Below are 23,670 nucleotides of genomic sequence, written 5' to 3'. Positions count from 1 at the left end.
CAAACTGTGTACAGGCGGTGAAATATTGTGCGACATTTATCTTATCAGAACACACAAACAATAATAGCATATGTATTTCACGATTTAAAAAGAAATAATGATAATAGTAGGGTTATTGTTTAATTGTAAATCGAGCGCGTCTTATTTTTAATGTGACGTCACGTACGAAGGAAATGGACCGCTTCCACTTCCTGCGCTGGGCGCCATTTTCGGCGTTGAGGTTGAATTACAGCATGCTGTTGTCAAACAGATAATAAGAATTTCAGAGACTACAACTTGCTTTTCAGTACTCGTTACAAGCATGGGGAGAAAGAAGAAGAAGCAGATGAAGCCTTGGTGCTGGTATCCGTTTGAATGGAAAAAGCAAATGGCGGGGGGGAAGGCGCAACAGTTCGGACCTAGCCTGACAAAAGACAGGCCTAAGATAGCTCAGACAACCGTCTGAGCTAGCTAACCCTAGCAATGTGTAAGATAACGAATGCTGATTTCAAGTCATATTGTTCTGCCGAATTGCCGTATGTTCCAGTATTCAGTAAGTGTATGCCACTAATAATGAGTTAATTTGTGTAATTCTGCTCCCTTTCTTTTTATTCGTGTACCAACATATCAACGAATACGTTAGCCGAGCCTTGTCGACCGTTTAACACGAACGAACACGTCGCTGATTGCTAGCGCTTTGACGGCACGTCAAAGTTACGCGTGTGGTTAACTCTTACAATATTCGCTGCCCCCCCCAAAAAAAAGTCATGTTTGAGTTAACCGAGCTGTTAAATACGTAGCTGCGAGGCTTCCTCGGCGAACAATGTGCTTTCGTTTGCTTTTACATAATTCGAGAACATTCCTTAAGTCTCTCCTCGAAGGTATTGCAATCGAGATTTTGACGATGAAAAGATCCTCATTCAACACCAAAAGGCAAAGCATTTTAAATGTCACATTTGCCACAAGAAGTTGTACACTGGTCCGGGTCTGGCCATTCACTGCATGCAGGTGGGTTGGCTGTTAATCATTTGCAATTGTTTTTCACTTGTAGCGCACACACGCTCAGTTTGCACGCATTCCAGGTACACAAAGAGACTATTGACAGTGTGCCAAATGCGATTCCCGGAAGAACTGACATTGAGCTCGAGATCTATGGCATGGAGGGGATTCCTGACAAAGACATGCAAGAGAGGAGACGGACATTAGAACAGAAATCTCAAGGTTTGTGCTCCCTTGAACAATAAAGTGCGTGCCTGATAAATTTAAGATTGATTCACACCGTTTTAGAGGTGCAATAACTGACTATCAAATTAACTAGTATTTATGTTGAATATTGGCTTATTGCTTTACAGACCTTGGTAATTTAAAATTGTCCAAATTCTCAGAATTTCTGCCTCTTTGATTTGTATAGGTCTCCAGGACAGCAATCTTTATTTTTTGTTAAAATATAAAAACAAATAAATATATACAACTGTGTAGACATCTTCTTTTAATATGCAAAACAAATATCAACATTTTTGACATTTCATGACATGTTAAGGACCACACTCTTGACTGAGTCACTGTGTGTTTTCTGCATTGACAATTTGAAATAAGTTATCGTTTTTTTAATAAAAGGTTGAAAAGGAATGTTTTTTAATCCGATTCTTTGTGCAATCTACAGAATAATTGGCATATGACTAATTATGAAATAATTGTTTTATGCAGACCTATGCCGTTTAAAAAATACATATACATCTTATTCCTTCAGATGGCAAAAAGAAAAACCCAGATGACTCTGATGAGGATGACGATGATGATGAACCGGGTCCATCAGTACAGCAGGTGGCTGGAGTGCCACCTCAGTCAGGGTATACTGCACCCATGACCCAGCCAGGGATTCCCCCTGTGGCTGGTGGGCCAGGGATGCCTCCCGGTGGATATCAAGGTTAAAAAGAGCTACTTAAAAGTAGTCAAACAATATGAGCTGCCGGTAACTTGCAGCTATCATTTCAATCGCTTTTGTCAATGCGCTTTCCCATTATCGTTACAGGAATGCCTCCAATGATGCCAGGTGTTCCGCCGATGATGCACGGAATGCCTCCCATGCATGGCATGCCTCCAGGGTACCATCTCAGTCTTGCATTTTGTGTTTTCCCAGCGCTTAATAGTTGCTTACAAAAGCCAGTTACTCAACTGTCATTTGCAGGATGATGCCAATGGGTGGGATGATGCCTCCAATGATGCCAGGCATGCCTGGTATGCCGCCAGGTGAGTTGACTTGTAGACAAGCAAGTTTTAAATTGCTCTATAGGGGCCTTTGCATTCAAGACACATACTCTGAAATTTCAAGTTTTCCTGTTCGGCCTTAGGCTAACAAGTGTTCCACTATTTCGGTGAAGACGATAATGTTACGAGGAGGAGCAGGATGACGGAACGATGTGTGGTAGATTAACAGTCTGTAAAAAAAACATGGCTTGTAGTTGGCTAAGGGTGGGACTCAACCAACCAACCAATCCCGTTTGCGTTTGCCAATGTCGTTGCATTTTCCCCATCCACAAAACTAGATTTGCAGCGCCTCATCTGCGGCTGGCCTGTTAGCGTGGTGGCTAAACTGCGGCCCCTCTAAAAGTCATTGCTGAAACAATCGAATGCGAAACAGTCAGAACTCCACTACCTGTGCATGCTCTCTTGTGCAACATAACTTTGCACGCTGCACATTGCATGCTGTTCGTCAGCTCAAGGGACCGTGTAAACCGAGGAACCTCTGTACTTTTTAAGTTTCTTATTACCTTCATCTGATTTGTTTTAACTTGGGTCTCTCAGGAATGCCTCCACACATGGCTCCAAGGCCAGGGATGCCCCACATGACCCCGGCCCCCGCAGCAGGAGTCATACCCAGTCGACCAACGGTACCAACAGTCCAGCCGGCTGTCACCAAGCCTCTTTTCCCCAGTGCAGCTCAGGTTGGAACCCGACAGTGCAGCCGCTTACCTCTTGCTGCCCACACGATGTAGTTTCATCACCACTGCCATGAAATTGTTACATTTGATTGCCATGTGGAGGTACTTGGAGTCATTACTGACGTACAGTTTCCAACATTCAGTTACCCACATTTAGTAAACTCATTTTCTGCCCCCTTGCTCTTTTTAATGTTTAAAACTCTTGTGATGTGCAAATGCTGTCATCTCCTTTTCACCATGCTGCAGATGGGCACAGCAGCTGTTTCCTCTCCACCTGCAGACCACGAGTCTGCCTCCTCTCAGCAGCCCTTTCCTAACCCTCCACAAGTACGCTCACAGATCAGACTGTGGCCGGCATCTAGATGCATGTCGCTCCCCCCGCACAAACTAACTCTGCAAGCGGTGTTTGCATTGCACCTTTTCCGTTAAATGACATCCCGCTTGATGTTTACCGTAAAACCAATCGCACAACAACAAAAACCTTCCCTGAGGTAATGATAGCAATCGTTGTAAAATTCCATTTACATACCAATTGAAATTTCGCATCGAGTTCTCTGAGTGATTCCTTCAAATATTCACTCAGAATCCTTCAAATACTGAATATTCACACAAACGTTGCTCGTGAATCATACAGTCATGTAATATAGCGATACTCAAAGGCATATATATTCTTGGGCAGTTAAAAAAATTAAATTGCAACTTTCTTACTTTTTTCTTTATCTTACTGTAGGCGTGTTTCTTCATGCATGATGGCAGTATTTTTTTGCTATGATTTAATAAGCATTATCTTAGTTCAATATTTATTTTTTGCTTAATTCATTTGAAGTAGAATTTTGGTGGTTGAACAAATAGTTTTTAAGTCAATGTAGAACCATGTTTATTGAACGAGTTTCAGGTATCATTCAAAATAATCAGGATTATTATTATTTATTTATTTATTTTACCTAATTGTCCAGCCCTACTAACAGTTATACACAGCGACAAAGTGTCAGTCTGCATCGTCTTGCCCTCTGTAGACTTGCATGAATTCTCTGGGTTTGAATACTCAAATGTATGCGTACGTTCATTGTTTTATTGAAATTAAAATCCAAAATGGGATCAAAATTCAGTACAAGGTAGTCGGGGTATAACGATTCACTTCAAGCACCGATTCAATTTTGGATTTTCAGTTCTCGATTTCGATTCAATAAGTTATTTTTTTTTACTTGCTGCCCGACTTGTTTCTGTGCGCTCGTGTGCTGCTGCAGCCATCCATAAACAATAAGCACACGTTTAGCTCAAGCGTGTAAATAACCAAAAACTATACTATGCCACGTTGCACTATTATGAAACAACCTAAAAATATGAAAGTAATACTTGTAAAGCTATTTCACTTTTTTTAAGCACCAATCCATTTTTTTAAATGTAGATTGGACTGAAATCATATGAATAAAATCAGGGAAATGCACTGGGCTAAAGAAAACTAAAATCATCACTTGAATTGATTTTTAATTTTTTGTTTTAACCTAATTACAAAATGTTTTTGGGTATTGGGAGTCATCATAAAACTTTGAGCAGTTTATATTGATGTTAAATCGGTTTTCGATTAATCTTTACAACCCTACAAGGTAAGGCATCATAAGTACAGTGGACCTCTGTTTCAGCATAGAATATTCACAGGCATAGTTCTGGACGTTTTCTGCCTCTTCCTCGCAACCTATTACAGTGCGGTTGCATCCAATAGCGTTACACAAAGCTTTCCAGTATGTTGCAGCACAATGCGGTTCTACACTGAACGTGAGCAACAATTAAATAAATTTGGACATCCCTGCATACTGTAATAACACATGAGAAACAGTTCATAATCTGTGATTATGCGGTAGCAGGGGATTGAACGGTCGACTGCGATGTAGCGGGGTTTCGTGTTCTCACAGTAAAGTTGAGGTGGGTCTTTTTGCCGTTGTATATTCCACTGTTGATTTACCTGTTGTCTACGCAGGCCCAGCAAAGTGCTCCAGGAGCCGCCGCAGCAAACCCCCACAGCGCCACCGCGGCCTCCTCCGACCCGCCCAAAGCAACATTCCCTGCATATACCCAACCCTCTGTTTCTTCCTCCGCTTCCACTTCCTCCTCTAACCCCTCTAGCAGCACTGTGGCCAAAGCCCCGGCCGCAGTGCCCACTAAACCTGTCACCCTCTCCACCACGAGTGCAACTAGTAAGTTGATCCACCCTGATGAGGATATCTCGCTGGTAAGTTGCTTGAACTCTCTTTTTTGCCCTTTCCACAGTAAGTAATGACTGATGCATATCATAGTATATTTGAGTTAGGGAAGGGAGGAACAGTTGCGAATTATTGGTACTTTCAAGGCATGCTGATCCCGTTGTTAATTCGCACAATCGGATTTTGACAAAATTCGCAATTCCTAGTTTATCTTGCTGAACGATTCTCTTGTGTTGGAAGATAAATCTGTTGGAAGCTTGAATAGCCTCAGTTGTGCTTTTGTGGATATTCATCGTTGTGCTATAAAGGGCCATCGCAGCGTTGCTTGAAATCTAAATAGCTGCTCTGTCTTGTCGCTATCCACAGGAAGAACTGCGGGCCCAGTTGCCCCGTTACCAGCGTCTCTTAGCCAGGACGGCTCCGGCCCATGCGGCTGCTCCCCCCGTGGCAGCGGTCGGCGGCATGATGGCCCCGCAGCAAGGCCTGCCACCACAGCAGCCTGGCATGAGGCATCCCATGCATGGTTAGGAGCCACTTGCCGTTAACGCACACCGTAACCTCAAGGCCAACACGATCTGTTGCAGGGCCCCGTGTCTGGATTTAGAACCTTTTGTTTTTTTTATTTTAATGTCAATTATGGGCGTCCTCAGTTTGCAACGGTCCTGACATTTGAGCTTAAGAACTTACTGAGGTACTGGTTCGTGGAATTTTGCGTGCACGTAGTCACGTGGTACAAGAAGCAAAGCTCAGTTAGGGCTAGGGCTTCTAGGGCTGAACAAATCATCTTTTTGGGACCGAAATTGAGAATTCAGACGATGTGTTTTGAGGTCGTCAAAGCTGCTTGTTTTTTTAATTTTTTTTTTATTGGCTCTTGTGCCCAACGTCCACAAAGCAAACCACAAACACACGCGCAATACTGATTTAAAAAAAAAAAAAAAAAAAAAAAAGTTATGCTGTTGCCCGTAGTCCTGAAAGTAATTTAGCTGTCTTATTTGTACTATTTGCAAGTCCTTTAACAGCAGTAGCAACAAGCTGTGTGATACAGATCATCTCCTCCATGGTGACAAATAAAGTACCCCAGTCACAAGTTATTTTAATCGAGGCGGCGAATGAGGAGTCGCTCAGCGTGCTCATGGCTAAAGTTAAATGCAGAGTCGAGAAAGGCCCACATAAGTGACAAAAAAAGTGTGGCGTCTGACTTATAATGGAAATGAAGCTTGAAGTAGCAAACACTGATCTGCCGCCTTCCCATGTGTCCTTTGTAGGTCAGTACGGTGCCCCCCCACAGGGCATGCCAAGCTACATGCCTGGAGGGATGCCTCCATACGGGCAGGGTCCTCCTCTGGTGCCCCCTTACCAGGGAGGCCCTCCCATGGGCATGAGGCCGCCCGTCATGTCTCCCGCCGGGCGCTACTGAAGTGGCAAAGCAGCCCCTACATTAGGTTTGAGGTTCATACCTTTCTCTCATCCTTGTACATTTTCAGACCTAAGCGCAGTCAGGCCCATAGTGGTGAAGACTTTAATTGTTTTTTGGCAACACATGGACATTTCATGTAACGACACAAGTTCCAGACTGCTTCTTTTTCTTATTTGATCACTTGTGAAGATAAAAATTCTTTCCCCTCGTAGGTTTCACTCAGGTTCTTAGGGGTGAAGTGTGTTAAAGTCAGTCATATTTCTGTTGAAGCTGCTGGACTTACATGAACGTACCAACCCCTTACCAAGGCAAGTTTATCCTGTAACCCATTTATAGTTTTTTTTTTTTTGGGTTGGGGGGGGATTTGTTTAATTTGTAGATCACTAGAGGCCCTCACAGCATGCTTAGGTGCTGTTGGACTTGCGTCCCCAACCTTGGTTGGTGAGGGTCTCTGTGACGATTCCAACTTTGTAGTGTTACCTCTCTGTGGCTCATGAGTCTAGGTTTCTTCTTATTTCAGGTTTGTTTTAATATTTCTTGCTTTAAGAGGGTCACTGTGTACATCCTTTGTAATGTTTTATCAAGCTGTTGTAATAAAACCCACCTTAAAACTGCCGTGCTGGTTTGTTGTGACGTGCATGAAGGTGAGTCACAAAGGTTTGTACCAAATCTTGTTTGACACGCAACACAAAGTTGGCCATCACTCCGTTTTGATTTCATCTATCAGAATGAGTTAATATTCCAAAAGACTGAATATTGACTCTTGGCATTGAATTAAGATGGTCAACTTGTGGTCCCTTAACAATGCATGACAAAACATTTGCGGACATTGCAATAGAAATGATTTGAACGTGTTCAGGATGTACACACTTTGCGCTTTATGCCGAACACCGGTAACACCCAGCAATACAGGAACTGCAGCAAATACCCGCTAGAATCTAATTGGGTAGAAAGTACAACCATATTTAACCTGGCCGAGCCAACAGAGTACAACAAATGGCAGGTCTAGAAAACAGCACCTAGCCTTATTTACTGCAGTATGCGTATTCCAGGGTACCAAAATGCTTCCTTGTTCATTTGTCATGTTAGCCACCTGTTTTCTGTGCAGGCATCCACACAGGTTGGTTAAGTTCTTAAGGACTTCGACTGTGACTGTGGTGGATTAAAAAGCTCCCTCCGATCACATAACTGCTTTGTATCTGTTTGTCGTCTGTAGCACCTCCTACTCCACTTTTCAGCCTTGTACCCACTCAGCTGGCGCTACAGGCCTTTTAAACTCAGTAAGTAACCCGCTATTCCTTGTAGTGTGGGACGACTGTATTTCATTTCATAATGCTGTATGATTCAGACATGAATAGACGGCACAGACAGATGAACTACTAATTCACGTTAACTGTACAGTCACGGAATGGACTTCTGTGGTAAGTAAACATAAAAGAAGAGAATTAAACGAAACCTCTTAGAAGTTTAGATGGCGTATACATGTGGTATGCCAGTTTAAAAAGTATCAAGATGTGGTGAACTAGAAACATGAAAAAGCCACTTGGGCCTTTTTTTTTGCGTGTAATGACAGCCTGTGCAAGTTTAAGGTGACTGATTGTGACCTTTGGGACTCCATAATGTTTTACATGTTGAGACACATAATTACACTTGTGTACCAACCTGTTGTTGTGTAACATTCACAAATAAATTGAAAGTGATTGCATTATTCTGCTTTGTGTGCTTCCTAAGTGTAGACATTGAATCAATGCACCGCCACCCAGTGGAAAATGGATGTTGGTGCGACGGGATGTAGATATTCACTCGCGCAACGGGCGTTTGTCACCCAAAATTGCCTGGCTCACTTACAATGAACCTCATGTAATCTTTATGGAACCTGGTTCAACCTTGCGGTTCTTATATTGATGTCGCCCTTGAAAGAGAAAAAGGTCGCGCACCCAGAAGCGCCCGAGTGACGTGAATGATGACGTTTGAAGCCTCGAAACCGGCCGTACCACGTGACCAGTTCAGGAAGCGCAGTTCTGATTGAAACAGCAACAAAACGCCATAGAGGTTTCCCGTTTTGTGAGGTTTGTAGTTCGCTTGTCGATTAATATCAACTTATCACTGTTGTGGAGCCTTCAGGATGTTAAAGAGTTTCTGTTTAAGTAAAAGTACTTAGTTATGAAATAAAGTAATCCAGCGTGCAAGTAATTTAGTTACTTTTAAGATCAAGTAACACCACCAAAGTAAATTAGTTACGTTTAAAATCACTTAATTCCAGGAATCAATTACTTTAACAAAATAAATTAAAAAAGAAAAAGGGAAAAATAAAATAAACAAAAATAATAAAGAGAGGAAAAAATTAAATTAAAAAATAAATAAAAAGGAAAAGAATAAAATAAATAGAAAATAGAGAGAAAAAACCCTCTTCCTTGCATGTCGATATACTTTGTCCACTCGGTAGAGGGGCTTGAACCATCTTTGAGGCTTCGACACGTGAGTCAAACCAATTGCATGGAAAGACTCAATGGTTCAAGAAGCTTCATCTCACCATCACGAGTAGACAGCCATTAGAGAGCTGTACAGACCTAACTAACTTAGTGAAATCAAAGCAACCTCCAGACACCACAAGGGAAGATATTGTTCAATGTTTTCACCAAAAAGTACAGATGCTCCACTAGAAGTTGCAAACCCCTAATTAGTGGAGCAGGCTGAAATTGATCGAGTAGGGATGAGCCTTTTAAGAATTTAGGACACATTTTATGAACTAGATGACAACAAAGATTGACCATTGCTAAGGTTCGGAGAAAGACGGTATCTGTGAATGTACTGTCAATGGAAAAATAAAATGCACACACCCTATTATGAGGGTTTTTACTTTCTACACACCTATTCATTTATTAGAGAAACCAATAGTCAGCACGAACTGTTTTAAAAAAAGAAGACAACGCGAGTGCTACCCACTGCAGAATGCTTTTGCCTGGTGGGTGACGTCACAAAACCGGAAGTGACGTATTTGACCGGAAGTGACAGCTTAGACAAGTACTAAAAAAAAAACTGTTTTGTTTTATTGTTTATGCAAATAATTGAAAAGTAATCAAATGGCGAGTGGGGAAGAAAAAACATGCTTTAGAACTTGTAAAAATTGGAAAAAGGAAATTATTGGAAATGCGCCAAAATCTTGATGGCATCATCTTTTAGATTTAAAATCTTCATCTCGATTCTCCTGTCCAGCTCGTCCATGGCACTCGAAAGAGTGTCATACATCACCTGGAGATGGAAAAGAATGACTAAACCCAACCAACGCAGATGTGCTGAAACTTTGCTTGTGGTTATACCTGAGCTTTCTTGGTCTCTTTGCTGCAGACATCTTTCAGGCTCTGGATCTCAACCTTCAGCTGCTGATTCTCTCTGGACACTTCATGGATTTTGTCAGCCTTTTCTTCACGTTTATGATGCATTTGGTTACACTGTCTGGATTAAAGTTCAACAAAAACACAATGCAATGATGTTTTCCAGGTTTGAAGGGCAAAGCTCAATAAAAACTTATACGCAAAAGTACTCCCTTTGATTCATTTTGAAAAAAACAGAAAGAAGAGATTAGCTAACACACTCTGTGCTAATGTAATAAAATGGGCAAAGCTTGTGACCGACAGGCAACAAAGTTTTGCACCATTTTGTGATCTTTTTCTAGGCTTTCACCACACCTTTTGGTTGTTTAGCAGTGTTACTCGTCCGTAGCAGGTGAAACGGGTGCTCTACAGCTGCAGTCCCTGACTTGTTTCCCACAACAGACCATTTGTAAAATTTCCGCTTTACCAAGGTGGGATCTTGACTATGGAAGCAAAGCATTGAGTGCTTCTTTGGACGTTGTTTTGAAGACGTCATGGCCTCATTTTCCAGCCTACGGCTACAAACGGGTCTGTTCAATACAAATGGCTGTTTTCCCATGGTTATTTCTTCTTCAGAGAATTCCAAATGTTTTTCAGATTTCCTTAAACACGTTTGGAGCGGAAAGCACGTTGATCAAATATATACATACGTAACATACAACATTTTCACAGATCTCACAAATTGAGGAATTTCTAAATAGCGTTGGCTAATTGCAAAGTCGATCCAGTATATGCATGCATACCCCAATACATTGTTGACATGTTGCTCATGGTCATCCTTCTTCTTTTGCCTGCGGATGTTATGCTTGGCCTCCCTGTCCAGCTTCATGTCTAGAGCTCGTTTCAGCTGCTCTTCCTCTTTCCACAGGTTCTTAAGCTCCTTCTGCTTGTTCTCATACTGAGAGACGAGCTGTTTATGCTGCATAATGGGAACAGAAAACACTTTTTTTTTTTAATATCATCTTTTGAGACGGATTATATCCCTCCAGTGTATCAAAATACACAGTTGCAGTCTGCTACGTGATGTACTAGCATTTTCTTCCTGCATCGAACATACATCAGTTCCTTTGAGCACACGCTCCAGACACTGATAATATACCAAATATGAATTAGAGTTTGTTTTGCAAAGGATAACAGGCTGAAATTAAGCTTCTGGAAACGGCCAATTGTGCCCTATGCGTATTTAAAGATAAATTATTATTAAATTTATTAGTCCCTCATTAGTCACAATGGGGAAATTTGATAGATTTAGCACCATCTGGCTAGATTCAGACCAGTTGAAAACATTAGTGGCTCGCTTTTTTCGCCATGCAACTACACGGGCTTGCGCCCAGCGGAGGAGGGGACCCTCTGACAGGCGAAAAACAAGTTGACTTTGCAAGTCAACCAGGAGAAGTTATTACTGAACTTTGGCTAAGGCTAAATGCTATCTTGGTTGACAGTTCAACACCATTATCCAACCTTTTTTGCTCAGTCTTAGCTTAGCTAATGGAAGCTTGCTTAGTGCAGGTCTGGTCCCACATTATATCATTGGAAATATGTTACCAGAAAAACATTTCCCGTGACTCTTAGATACAGAAGCAGGAAGTAATCCCAGCTCCAGTGTGACAAAAACATAGACATCTACCAGCGATTGGTTGCGGATGAGATGTACAAATTCCTCAATATCAACCATTCATTGTTACGTTACCCAAAAGTTGAGAAGAAAATCCCATTCACATCAAACTAGCAAACAAACAACTTGTTAGGTTTCTGTGTTCATACCTCCTCATGCTGCTGCTTGCTGTCATTCATGCTGACTTGCAGTTCTTGCAGCAAATTGTACACTTGCTGGATCTCCATATCAGTGCGGTTCATTCTCTGGACCATGTTTTGTAGCTCCACTACATCCTCATCAGTTTTTCCCTAACATTAACATCATTAATGTTTTTCATACATTTCAATATGAAAGAGTTAGTGGATCATATAAACTTCATTATATATTTGCTGCTAAATTAATATTCACTCACAACAGAGCTTTTTAAGTCCATGACATGTTCCCTCATCCTTTCCATTTGGATCTGCAGCTCCTCGGGTGACTCAACAATTTGAGACTTGAGTTTGCTTATGTCTTCCTTCGTGTTATTTACACCAATCTTCACCTGAGCCTGAAAAAAAAAAGGAACAAACCATAATTTCTGATGTTAAACATATTCAGTTTTGTAAAAGCTTTTTTCTTCTCTTACCAGTTTCTGTGTTTTCTCTGCAATTTTAGCTTTCAACTCCGTAATAGTGTCGTTTTTTGCATTCTGAAAGAAGATCACCAGGTTCATTTTACCATGACTGACAGCACAATAAATTCTATGATGAACACGGTTCTGTCACCATTTACCACTTCATTGTATAAACGTGTGGTAGTCGCCTGCATTTCAGAGAGGGCAGCTTCCAGCTGAGCAGCCTCGGCTTGCTGCTCTGGTGGGATAGTCCTGAACATGTGTTAAAAACAAATAAATAAATAAAGTAAAAAAGTAAACGCATTCTCCGATAAGAGGGCTACACTTTGCACAGCTCAACAATCAATTGGAAATTGTTTTTAGAAAACACACCATCAATGTCACTGTTCTCACTGGGTCTGGCTGTATAATTTAATTGATCATACATTCCCAAAAATACAGCAAAAAACAAGTAAAATGTAATGATTGCAGCGTTCCACCATGAATAAACAAAGGCTCGTAAACAATATATAACCTTTGTAGACTGGAGGCGACATTAAAATCTTGCTAGTAGCTTAAAAACTGACCTTCTCTACTGTATAAACTGTTAAAATATTTATTTAAAAAAATCCTTTCAAGAAGCAAAAATAAACAGTGTTCTTGATCAACTCCAAATAACATTCAGATTTCTGAGAATGTTTTTTTTTTTTTTGTCTTGTCTTACAGCACAAGCAGCGGAAGTTCCACTGCGTCAGAGGGGTCTCATTGTTAAAAGGTATCAAACAGGAGAAGGTACAGTAGAAGACCAATAACATGTCGCTAAAATGAAGTAGGGGTAAAAATTGTGACACGCAGCCATGTTTAAACAAGTCAAGACTTACATCAGCTTCTCAATTTTTTTTTCGGCTTCTTGGATTCCTTTGGCATAGGTCTGTTGCATGTTCAAGGCTGCCCTCTGACAATAAAAAAGTACCAGTTAGTCATTGTGAACACAGATGAAAATTTCCGTCCTTAGCTAACAAAATACAGCAACATAACTTCTGTACTGCACTCAAAACAATGCTATCCTAAATATCTGCAAGATGTATTCATGACATATAACGAAAGCTTAACATATTCATTGGGATATGGATTGTGATTAGGTTGGAAGAAAGGTGAGAGAATTGTTTGCATGTGCATATTTGCACGGTAGCTGAGTCGCTGGGTAGTTTACCCACATGCACTTTCAAAGCAATAAGAGTTGAAATATCACTTACAAACTTGACTTGCTTTGCCGACATCACATTAATCCGCTGCTTCCTGAATTGGAGAAAGTTCATGATGGCACTCAAAATAGTAAGTGTTCTATGTTTCTCTGAAAAGGAGGAGGAACATTATGTGTTTACACCTCATAAATGTACTGATCAGTAAATGAAAAGAGAAAAAAAATCTATTTTGAAGATAGGTATTTAAAACACTTACTTGGTGCTAGAAGGTCATTCAATGAGAAGTCATACACAAAACACATTGGCAGAAACTGCCGCCTAAAAAATATTTCAGTGAAGTTTTATTGATTTGTTTTTATTAAGAAAATGTCAGTTGCTATACAAGAAGGTACAGCTACACTGAATAATGAAATCTAGCAGAAGAGCTGTATAAGTAATGCGGCCTTTACAAAAACAACGAGAAATTCATGGTCACATATCACCACAATGTATCAAAATGGGTATCCTTAAAATTTTAGAATACTGTGTTTATTGTATCATACCAATAATATGGTTATGTTAATTTGCTAAATGAAAGGAGAAAACCATTAGAAATACTTCTCTCTTTTGATGCAAAGTAATTATTCATACATTGGCAGTTTGATCAGAACAGTAACTCACATGCGAGTGTAGACACTGAGGATGGCAGTTGCACCCTCGTGGCATTCAGGATGCTGAATGTTTTCCACAAGTGGTACCTGTTGGAAAAAAGACATAAAAAGCAAGCAACGCAATGTATTTATTCCACACTTTATTTGCAGGTTTTCATTGCAGTTGAGATTCTCACTCATTTGGAACATTCTTGTCAGTCCACTCAGCAAAAATGACATGAATTGTTTAGGATTCAGTTCCTATTTTGGGCTATACCATGTTGGGAAATGGGCAAAAAAATGTTGATCACTGTATTCCAGAGCAAAAGCTCGATTTTGAAAATTACTTGTTTTGACAAAATAAAATGATAATTGTATTGCTGAAAGTTTTTTTTTACTGCTGAGAGGCTGAAATTCCCCCCAAAATTGGACAACTTAAGTTAAACAAAGACTCAAAATGATTAATGCATTATCAAAATAACTGTTGCACCTCTAGTTAGGAGCTGCGTCTATGCTGTAAATACACGACTGATTAACATGAAAGGCGTTTATTTAACAAGCGAGAAAACATCAATAAACAACATTTGATTTGAAATAAAAATAAACTATTTCTATTATTAATCTCTGTATGTGTGTCACTGATTATATACTGTCATTTGTCAGGTCTGATCTTACCAATTACACAACAATTCACTCCATTCCTAATTTATATGAAATATGTTCCAACTGAATCTAGTCACCATCTACCTATAAAACAGTTCTTACCATGGAATGACATTCAGGTCTGGAACGAAAAAGCTGATGCAAAATTCTTATGTAGAGTGATTGAACTGCTTCTGGCTGGAAAGAAATGAATGAAGAAGAATAAAGTTATTTGCTAAATACATTTTAATTGTTTGTAGTACAAAAAAAGTGACAATGACATATCGGTTTCAAATTTCGCCACTAAACTTCAGATTCTGTTTGCAAATGGGTAAGAACCATAGGTAGAAAACAAATGCGTAAACGTATGTTGAACAAAATAAAACGGCACATAATTCGTGTCTTCACAAAAGTAACTTAACACAACGTTCCACATTCTTTATCCATTTGGATTTTGCGTATCGTTTCTCAAACTGACATACTCGCGACAACTCAGGTTTGACGCGAGACGTTTTGCTTGCTGCTTTGTTTCGTTTAAGTCACTAGCTTACTCAAACAGTTGAGAAAAAATTCTAATGCCGTAAGACGTTATTCAGTTTATGTGTACGTTTGAACAGTTGCGAGTTCAAACAGAGCGGATATTCGGTTACCTTCGGAGATGGAGCTAGGTCGCTCTTGGTGAAATGTTTTGCCTCTTCACCAGTAAGGACTTCTGTTCTGTAATAGTTTATTACCACGTCCACAGGGTGGACGGGCACTGCGTTTTCAGCCATTGTTGTTTAGGTTGAGTGAAAATGCAAGGAAGAACAGGACAACTACATTCAACAACAACCCAGAGAAATGGCGCCGAAAAATTGTATTTCTTCTTCGCTCCTTCTCCGTCTTTCACTGCTGCTCCTTCTTCTTTTCACCGCCGCCTAGCGTGTCGGATGGCCGGTCATTGGACATCAATTTGACATCAACGTCGCCTTAAAAACGGAATCGTTTACTTTTCATTCAGTCGTGTATTTTTTAAAATAAATTTTTAAAGTTATTTTCCCGTGCAAAGTATGGCGTGCCTTTTGATTGCCTAATACATATTCTTAAATAAATAATGTATCTTATAATCGTACGTCGATGTTACCGCCATATTGAATGTGTCAAAGTTGCGCTGTCAAAAATGCCTTTATCGTACAACGGTTTCTGAACCCGAGTTCACGGCACAGTGCATTCACTGAACATGCTACGTTGACGTACGCCAGTGAAACAACACTCCAAATGTCCCTTCTCTTATTTGTTTTCCACGTTTTTGTGGAGTGTGGGAGACTAAACAACATATTGTTTACAAATGCTTTTAAAATCGTAGGTGCCATTGTTGGCCCTATTTGTGGCAACATACACAAGAAATCTCAGATCTTTTTTTTTTTAATTGGGGTAAACCAAGTTGAATATCAGTCAAAGAGACAAATTGCCCTCCTACGTTAATTGGAGAGTGGAAGTGGAATGTAAAGATTAGGTGGTACTTGATTGGAGTTTGGGAGACCACGGGAACTTGAATACTGTTTGGGAGACGCAGAGTTATCATTTTATGCACAGTGTCCCAAGATAATGAGCTAAACTTCACTGCTATTTTCAGCAGAGTTTGCTTGTCTTGTAGCCACATAGTTTTACTAATAAACAGTTTTTCTATGTTCAGTCCATGTTTTTTTTCAATGAACCATGCATGCAAACTGCATACACGAAGGCCGGAGCCAGGATTCAAACATGGGACTGCAGAACTATGAGATGGACGTTAAACCATTCATCTACTTTTCGATCGCCATCAATAATTTTCAGCATAAAGCTTTTCAAGACACAAAAAAATGTTAAACTATTACAATTGAGTGGAAGATGACAAAAAGACAAAAGACTTAACAGTGTGAGCCAGAAGGATCTTCCTCTTTTGTTCCCCTTGAGGTTAGAAGGCGGAGCTTTTCAAGGTCTTGGTTAGGTTCGTTCTTAAACCCATTTTGAGGTTCTTTCGTGTGTGTTGTTATGACTCACTTCTCTGCCTCCTTTCCGCATTTTTACAAAGCACTTTGGCTCTAAAGTAAAGATGAACACCATCCGCCACCTTTCTATTCTGCTGGTGATTCACACCATATTTGGTGAGTAGCACTTTGTGTTCAAGTCATGTCGTTGTTTTTGGTGTTTTGGAAGGGACGGGCACAACTTGCCAGTACTTAGTTTGAGAGGGGACAGGCAGAAGAGAGACAACAAAAAGTAATCACAAAACCAATCGCAATAACATTTTCCTGCAATTAATTTAAGAGATGACAGAGGGTAAAGAAATAACACACCAAGGACAACAAACAACTATTTATAACTTGTCATATTTAATTCGAGAGGTGACAGTAAAAGTGGCAACATATGGCTACCACAATTAACGCCTGTAACTTGCAAGTATGTTATTTGAGAAGGGGCAGATAAAAAGAAAACTCTAAAACTAATTGGTTAATGAAAATAAACAAAAAGGAATCATTAACTTAATTATGAATAAAAATTTGTGCACATAAAAATAATAGTCAACACAAAGTCTCCTCATTGGGGTGGTAAAATTTCTCAAAAAGAAACCATTAACTTAATTTTAAATAAAAACAGATCTGATACAAATAAATACATATAGTCTTAATATATCCATTTCATAACTAAAAAGAAGACTGAGCACAATTCCAACTGTCAACGCTAAACATTGCATTGTTGCACTGAAATAAGCATTATTGCATTTGGTGAGACATGACATTGCAACTAGTGTTTTGTCCTTCTTCAGTGGAAGCTGAAACAGTGGAAAATTGCAGAATACATAGTTACACTTAAACTTTGTAATTGTCAAAGTATTATTTTTATAGCTGGGCGTTGTCAAGCTCAACAAAGGCTTCCAATAAGAGAAGCTTGCAGAGTGATTGTTGTGGTACTTGGGCTGACATGTTTAAAGGGAAGGAGGACGATGGAGGAAGCTGGTGTATAATAATCACACGGGACACGGCGAGTTCTTGTTAACGCTCTGTTTAGTCATCACCCGGAAGTTCCTTCCACCCCACTTCAATACAAAGCATTATGGGACATGTAGTCCCAAATACCTATTACGACAGCTTGAGGAAATGCTTGACATCCAGTCACAAGTTGAATCTTTACTTGTCGTTTTTGTGTCCAAGTGTGTGGTGACATTCAATTCCTGGAAAGGCAGGAGGGTGATTCGGTGGATCTTCCCTGCACCATCAAGCCCAGGCGCCACTCTCCTTTAGGCTTTTACCTGAAGCGTACGTGGCTGCACCCTGGTCACGTGCTCTTCAAATACACGGACACCGAGGTGCACGTGAACGCCGCCAACGACAGACGCCGCCTGGCGGTTGGCGGCGACCCGAGCAGCCACTCTCTGACCGTCACCTTATCGGATTTGAAAGCCAACGACACGGACCGCTACTATTGTGAGTTTGTGGTAGCAAACCCGTCTTCTGAGGACGAACACGTGCCGGGAGACACCGAATTTTTCCTCCTGGTAAATCCTGGTGAGTGGTCTTTTTTTTGATTATCCCAGGGGTGTCCAAACGTTGTACATTGAGGGTAATAATTGCCCACTCACAAAGAAAGTTACAGTCTCTCCGGTAATAGGCGGAATATTGAATTCTGGCACATACAGATTGGTTTGAGTACTTGCCACTCATGCTTTTGGTTTCTGATTGGTTGTTTTTCCTTGGGCGTGGTGTTAAATTAAAAAATAAAATTTGAGGTACAAACTGGGGTTTAAGAGAGTAGAGTAGATATTTTTTCAATGATCATTTTCTCTGTGCAGTACTGTCATCCCGATAATTTTGACATTTTTGACAAAATAAAAAATTTGTATTTATTTTTTTTGTTGTGGTAGGCGGGGCGATTATAAGCATTCGGTGTGGTCTAGTCATTTTCCAAACCTCAACCAAAAAGAAAACTCATGTAGAGTTTGCCAGCATTTTGGGCCAAAATCTCTCCTTGAACTGCATGCAAACCTTGCGACCAAACAAAAGAAACAACTCATTGCCGTTCTTGCGGCAACAGTTTCTCCACCAATTACAAACCTTTGGGGTCAAACACCAACAGTATATCGCACAATTTATATTGTATATTCTTACAGTTTTATTTTTGAATGCTATTCTATCTATTACCAAAATCAGTAATTCACCATCAAATAAAAAAAAATCAATTCTTTTTACGAAAATCGCAAACATACTCTTTTGTGGTATTCATATTGCTAAATTAACTGTATTAATCGTAGCAGAGGTGGAAATGTTTGGAAGCACACGCACCCACTACTATCATTGGTCTCTATTGGACCCACTGAGTCTAAGTTTGTACCCCCGTCCCCGGTGGCTCAGTGGATGTAGGGCACGTCGATGTGTGCACGGGGGGCTCGGCTGTCATCCCCTGTGTCCCCCCTCACGGCGAGGACCTTCCGGTGGAGGGCGTGAGCCTGACGCGGCGAAGGGGCCGAGCGCCTGTGGAGCTGCTCTACCACACCAAGCGGCACCTCGGCGATGGTCCCTCCTCTACCTCTTCTTCCCCCTCACGATTCCACCTGTGGTCGGCCCCGGGCCCCCGCGGCTTCACGTATAACCTCACCCTGCGACATCTGCAGCAAGAGGATAGCGGCTTGTACAGCTGCCAGCTCCTCCTGCGCGGTCGCCCCGACACTAGCGCCTTGCTACATATGAGACAAGCTGTCTTTGTGTCCGTGGAAGGTAGGTAACGGCGCAGTGGGACCTGATCTTCAAGATGGTGACATATTAACAACCTCTAACAACCCCTTCACCCTCTCCCCAAGCAGATAACACAAGATCAGAATAACACTTTTACATACAGTACACTGGAGCCTCCAGCGTCGAACAAAATCTTTTTCATTCTGTTGACTATGGCGACGGCCATGCCCTGATTTTTTTTTTTCATTGACAATTTTTGGGTGCCGCAAATGACCATGGGCCTCACCCAGTTGTGCAAATTAGTGAAGAGACAATTCCTTAATGTGGACAGTGTCGTTATTGCAAGCATAGCATGATTAGTGCTGCGGCAATAATAACATTTTGTATGTATATGAATATAATTCGTACAATATATTCCATACATTGGATGAATGGGGACAGAAGTGCACGGTAGATGTATATTCACAAAAACCTGTGAATGTTCAATTTATAATTTATATACATAAAAAAAATAGTCAGATATGCAAGTAATTTTTTCTAGATTCACTTTTTTTGCGCTGATTCCAAATCTGTCCTAATTATTATCCAGCACACCAGGTTTTTGTAATAATAATATAATGACTGTGTAATATAGTAATAAATTCACTAATATTTAGGATATAAGGGTTAGATTCAACAACAAATGGCATTTTTCTAAAATGTCATTGCTATAAATTACATGGTAATTACATAGTAAAATCTGTATCTTGGAAGCATGCAAGCTTTATAGGTAGAATGAAAAAAATAAATAAATAAATGAAAAGGGGACCCAAGCCCCCGCCCCCCCCCCACTCAAAGGCGGAAGGAGGCTACTCTCTCGTCAACCGGAGTGAACCCCAAATCTACAAGCACTAAGCTGGCCGGTAATAAGTATACCCACATTTGTTGTACATATGTACACATGTACATAAATGAATGAAAAATATACAACATGGATATCTGGAAGTGGGTAATTTGTAGTACTGCAAGCAGACGGAAGCTGACGTCTTTTTTTCTGCAGTCAAACGTGAATTTTTTGGGGGAACATTTAAGTTCAGCGATATCATGATGTTGGAGGTTCCACTGTCCTGTCAGTCCATTTCAGCGCCTCTTTGTGATTTTGATTGTTCATCTTTAACTCGTGACATCTCCTAACACTAATCATTGGCAACAGCTGGATCCTCATCATCTGTAGTTGAGCCTCAAACTGGGAAGGAAGTGGCTCAGCGGCTTCTGCAATGTCACTGAACTCTTCGTACTCTAACCACGTTGTTGCAATCAACATGCGTGTGATGACTTCATTGTGTTGGTGCAACCTAAAAGCCACTTTTGTCTTCTTCCCAGGAGGTCCATGTGGCTGCTCCAACTACCCAACTCTGCTGTATGCGCTTTCCTCGGCCGTGTTGGTTCTCATCGTGCTCCTCGCTTTAATGCTCATCTATCATGTGAGTGTTTTGTTAGGTACTTGTGTTTTTTTTTTTTTAATTTATTTTTTTTAACGCCTCAACTGGTTCAACACTGGTGGTCAAAATCAAAAGGTAAAGTCTCTGAAAAAACATACATAAAGGAGAAGATTGAAAATTAAAAAAGAATAAATAAATAAAACCACATTTTCTCTTGCAGCGGTCCTTGAAATATGAGATACACTCATAACCCAAAGCAAGTGCATGTCAAAATAGCACTGTATAATGTTATATTTATTTTTTTCTAATGGACAGTAATGACAATTTAAAGAATAATTATTAATAACCATTCTGGTGTGCACATCTTGGCCACCAGGAAGTACAAGACAGGATATACTGGGGACACAGCGCCTCTCTCAACTTCTCAGTACGGCAGTAAGACTCATCGTTCTTTGCAGACGACAAAGATTGTTGGCATGTTGTCTGTCTACATGTGTTGCTCCACTCTTTGTCTTCTGATATCCTTCACTTCAAGGGTAGAACAACCCAATGTTGGTGGTAGTTGTTAGCTCGTGTGCCTTTGGAGTTTCTCATTGGGGCGGCAGCTATAGAATAATTTGGCATTCTGATATCCTCCTGAAAATTCTATAGAATAACACCAAATATGACAAAGGGATTTTTTTTTTTTTTAAAGATTGCAAATTCCTCCTTTGAGTAAAAACATATTTTTTTTTACTGTCAATTGAGCACAAAATCCAATTTGACAGTATGGCAAAGTGAATAAAACACTTCTCTGCTCACAAAAAAGTTTTTGTTCTATAAATGGCGAGTATGGCTTTCATCACTCAACCTTAGTTCTTCACCCTCTTCCTTACATGCTTGTCATCAAATAATTCCGCAATTTTATTAACATATTCAGGTGTCATCTTAATATTATGAGACTTCTGTATTTATTGGTTACTTTCTACTGCTGAAACAAACAGAAGTGTTAACACCTGCATGTTGTGAGGGCGTCGCCAGTTCCTCTTCCTCCGCTAACCGCAGCAGTTTCGCAAGTGTTGTTTCCACACAAGGAGCTTCGACTATCTCTCGGCGAGAACTCAGATTTTTTGGTGTTTTTTTTTTTTTTTTCGCACAGGAAATGACTTGTTTACTCACCTCCCTGATTTGGTTTTCAGAAACGAGCACGCAGTCGTGCCGCCTCACGCCCTGCGGCGCCCATCTATGAGGAGATGGCCGGTGTGAAGACTCTCAGCGCCAAGCTGGACGACACTGACTTGTCCGAGTATCGCAACTGCAAAGTGAAGAAAAACTGCCCGGAAAACCATTATGAAACTCCCATTAGGTCAGCTTTCTAAATATCACTAGCTAATTCGCAGAATTACACGCTCATTTTAAGAAATACATACTTTTCAAAAAGTTAGGGTTACAGTGGTGCTTTGAGATACGAGTACTAGTTCTCTAACAATAAGATGAATGGCATCATTCACAACAGGTATAAAGTATCCTAGTTCCACAACAATTGACATTTAAAGACTCACAGGATATTCTCAGAATGAGCGACTGAGCTCGGTGTGTCATCCGACGATTGTAACAAAGATACTGGAAGACTCACAGAAAGGCATAGAAGCAGCTGTCCTTTTGCCGTTCAGCTCCTTGTTAGAGAACAGCAAGTTATGTGAATAGGACTGAAACATTTAACAGTTATGAACGATCAAATTATGTTCATCAATGTTATTAGGGCTGGATTTAAAAAAAAAAAATCGCTATATATCGTTTAAATCGATTTTCCTTTACACAGCCTAATATCGAATCATAAAACCATATTTTGATACATTTAATAAATTGTTGCTCTCCATAAATTTACATGACTTTGATTGAATCGAAAATCAATCAAAGAGAATAGTGAATTGAAAATCTAATCGAGTTGGACCCTTGTGTATCAAATCAAATCGATTTTGGAAATTTTAATTGATACCCAGTCATAAAGGTTATAGTGCATTTGAGGTGCTTTTGGAATTTTCAGTGTACCCACCATTTTGGGAGTAGTGTACGTTTTTCATTTAGTTGTCTAATTTATGTCAGGTGCAAGTTCTCTTATTTTTGCTTCAACCCAATAATGGAAATGACCCCAATCCACTTATATGATACATGTCTTAGATGCAATTTTTGTCCTAAACTGTTGCCCTTGTCTACACCTTTTTGGATACACTGCAATCATTTTGTAACAATTTCCCCCACTGTAAATAATCCAAACTTAAAACTTGTATTAACTATAAAAGTGTTGTTTTGAGTTTCACGATCCAAACCCGTAATCAAAAGGAAGGAGCAAAAAAAAAATATCGACTGTTTCTGGTCCTATGGGAGATTTTGGGTGACGTTCACCCCGCCACATCCAGACCACAAATGATAGGCCAGTGCACGGCACGACCACTCGGTAATTCATCCATATTCATATATGCTTTGCCAACCTCATGTAAAATTTAAGGCGACAAAGCCCCCAATGAAAAAAAACTTTAGAGCAACAACATCTTGAAAGATGGATTCCCTGAAACATCTAAAATTCAATGTAATATATAAAATGCAAATGTAATCCCATCAGCATCAACAGCTCATATGAGTTGCAATTTTTCAAATTTTATTTTGGAAAACAGTCAATTTTTAAAATATTGGGTAACAATAATTGCAGTTTACATTAAAATAATGCGCTATGGACCTTCTGCATAATGTTTTATTAACCTTATTGATAAATTACTGTTAGTCCAGGGTAACTGCTCTTAAACTTTACATTGGCAGCGATGTTAACTTTTTATTTAGATGGTTAGTTGAATTAGAAAGAGTTTTTGTATTTTTCTGTGTCTTGTCTATTTCAGTTTTATTTCATTTACCATTTATTTGATATGATTTCAATGTATTTTGCACTTTGGTTGGTTGGTTTCAACATGTGCTCATTAATAAACTTGACTTTGTGTCCAAG

The 23,670-nt window shown here is 40.1% G+C and overlaps 3 protein-coding genes across 4 annotated transcripts; 2 read left to right on the top strand and 1 right to left on the bottom strand.

Annotated features, from left to right (window-relative positions):
* The first annotated feature begins 169 nt into the window (after nt 1-169).
* On the top strand, nt 170-7,154 carry znf207b (zinc finger protein 207, b). 2 transcript variants are annotated; one of them, XM_088303099.1, is made up of 11 exons: nt 170-342; nt 861-987; nt 1,062-1,200; nt 1,730-1,906; nt 2,012-2,084; nt 2,168-2,229; nt 2,785-2,924; nt 3,168-3,248; nt 4,900-5,151; nt 5,489-5,645; nt 6,388-7,154. In XM_088303099.1, the coding sequence occupies exons 1-11, from the start codon at nt 302-304 to the stop codon at nt 6,537-6,539; spliced, it is 1,401 nt and encodes a 466-aa protein (XP_088159225.1). In that variant the 5' UTR covers nt 170-301; the 3' UTR covers nt 6,540-7,154. The 2 variants fall into 2 exon arrangements, with proteins under 2 accessions (XP_088159225.1, XP_088159226.1); XM_088303100.1 differs by lacking the exon at nt 3,168-3,248 and having other exon boundaries at nt 171-342.
* Nucleotides 7,155-9,299: 2,145 nt separating this feature from the next.
* nuf2 (UF2 component of NDC80 kinetochore complex) lies at nt 9,300-15,500 on the bottom strand. Its single transcript, XM_088303058.1, has 13 exons — nt 15,232-15,500; nt 14,705-14,779; nt 13,971-14,047; nt 13,567-13,628; nt 13,362-13,459; nt 12,987-13,060; nt 12,285-12,378; nt 12,139-12,201; nt 11,923-12,060; nt 11,678-11,818; nt 10,657-10,832; nt 9,860-9,995; nt 9,300-9,791 (listed from the first exon to the last, which is right to left on the bottom strand). The coding sequence occupies exons 1-13, from the start codon at nt 15,352-15,354 to the stop codon at nt 9,681-9,683; spliced, it is 1,368 nt and encodes a 455-aa protein (XP_088159184.1). The 5' UTR covers nt 15,355-15,500; the 3' UTR covers nt 9,300-9,680.
* Nucleotides 15,501-16,563: 1,063 nt separating this feature from the next.
* cd7al (cd7 antigen-like) lies at nt 16,564-23,670 on the top strand. Its single transcript, XM_088303871.1, has 5 exons — nt 16,564-16,707; nt 17,755-18,108; nt 18,952-19,314; nt 20,635-20,735; nt 21,872-23,670. Exons 1-5 carry the CDS (start codon nt 16,656-16,658, stop codon nt 22,049-22,051), a joined length of 1,050 nt encoding a protein of 349 aa, XP_088159997.1. The 5' UTR covers nt 16,564-16,655; the 3' UTR covers nt 22,052-23,670.

The sequence above is a fragment of the Idiotropiscis lumnitzeri genome, chromosome 8 (genome assembly GCF_059441095.1).
Source record: "Idiotropiscis lumnitzeri isolate Australia: NSW breed Sydney's pygmy pipehorse chromosome 8, RoL_Ilum_1.0, whole genome shotgun sequence".
NCBI classification, from domain to species: Eukaryota; Metazoa; Chordata; class Actinopteri; order Syngnathiformes; family Syngnathidae; genus Idiotropiscis; species Idiotropiscis lumnitzeri.
Note: the sequence above shows the minus strand (reverse complement) of the source record. Positions and strands in the feature narration are given on the sequence as shown.